Source organism: Acyrthosiphon pisum, chromosome X (assembly GCF_005508785.2).
Source record: "Acyrthosiphon pisum isolate AL4f chromosome X, pea_aphid_22Mar2018_4r6ur, whole genome shotgun sequence".
Taxonomy (NCBI): Eukaryota; Metazoa; Arthropoda; class Insecta; order Hemiptera; family Aphididae; genus Acyrthosiphon; species Acyrthosiphon pisum.
In genome coordinates, this window is record NC_042493.1 from 70,353,085 (window position 1) to 70,353,935 (window position 851).

The window sequence follows — 851 nt, forward strand, 5'->3', positions numbered from 1 at the left end:
ACGCGTTATAACTTATAAGTACCTAATAGATATTATGATATGATTAATTTGGAATTTATTATAGGTACCTATTATAGGTCAATTTTTTTTTAATACCATAGATAAGTATATATATGTCTAATACATAGACTGATATACCGTCTCCGCTCAGAATCGTTTTTCTTATACAGTGATATTATATCATTGAATTCAAATTTAATACTGTCCATTATACAGTGACCCACTTCTAACCTACTGTACAGCAGAGCGACATCCACTTACCCACCTTTTTTATAATTTATAGCGCTGTACTGCTATAACAATATATTTATAATACATACCTGTCCGATTAAAATCGCAAACACGAAAACGCCCATCAGCCAGCTAGCAGTCATGAACAAGTATTCAGCTTCGTTTTCCGGATGTGGATTTTTTCCGATGGAAGTTGCTGTTTTGGTGGCGAAGAAAAAACAGCGTATGTACCTGCAGTTAATATAAATTTAACAACTATAACGTCAAGAGTTATCAGTTTTCGTTAAACTGTTGCAATAGAATTTAGTAAATACAAAATAAATAGTATATATAGCCATATAGGTACCTATTATAATTATTATTAGATATAAAAATATTTGATAATTTAAATGGTTACTGATTTTTTACCCAAGTGTTGTATATAGACATTAATATATAATTAAAGATTTAAAAATATTTTTGATAAACTGTGGGCTTAATATTGTATAGAATTATGAAACTGTCATTTTATTTATTAAAATCAGGGACAATCGGTATTTAGTTAAAAATAGGTATGCCCAAAACGTCCAGCTCACAAAAGATAATTTTTATACATGGCACATGCCATTGCAACCGCGACA

At 29.7% G+C, this 851-nt stretch overlaps 1 protein-coding gene across 1 annotated transcript in view; it reads right to left on the reverse strand.

The window, feature by feature from the left end:
* Window positions 1–851, reverse strand: part of LOC100164178 (cyclic nucleotide-gated cation channel beta-1) — a 34,280-nt gene that overhangs the window by 11,705 nt on the left and 21,724 nt on the right. Inside the window, 1 exon segment of the mRNA XM_029488883.1 lies at window positions 321–462. Within this exon segment, the coding sequence (XP_029344743.1) occupies window positions 321–462 (142 nt within the window).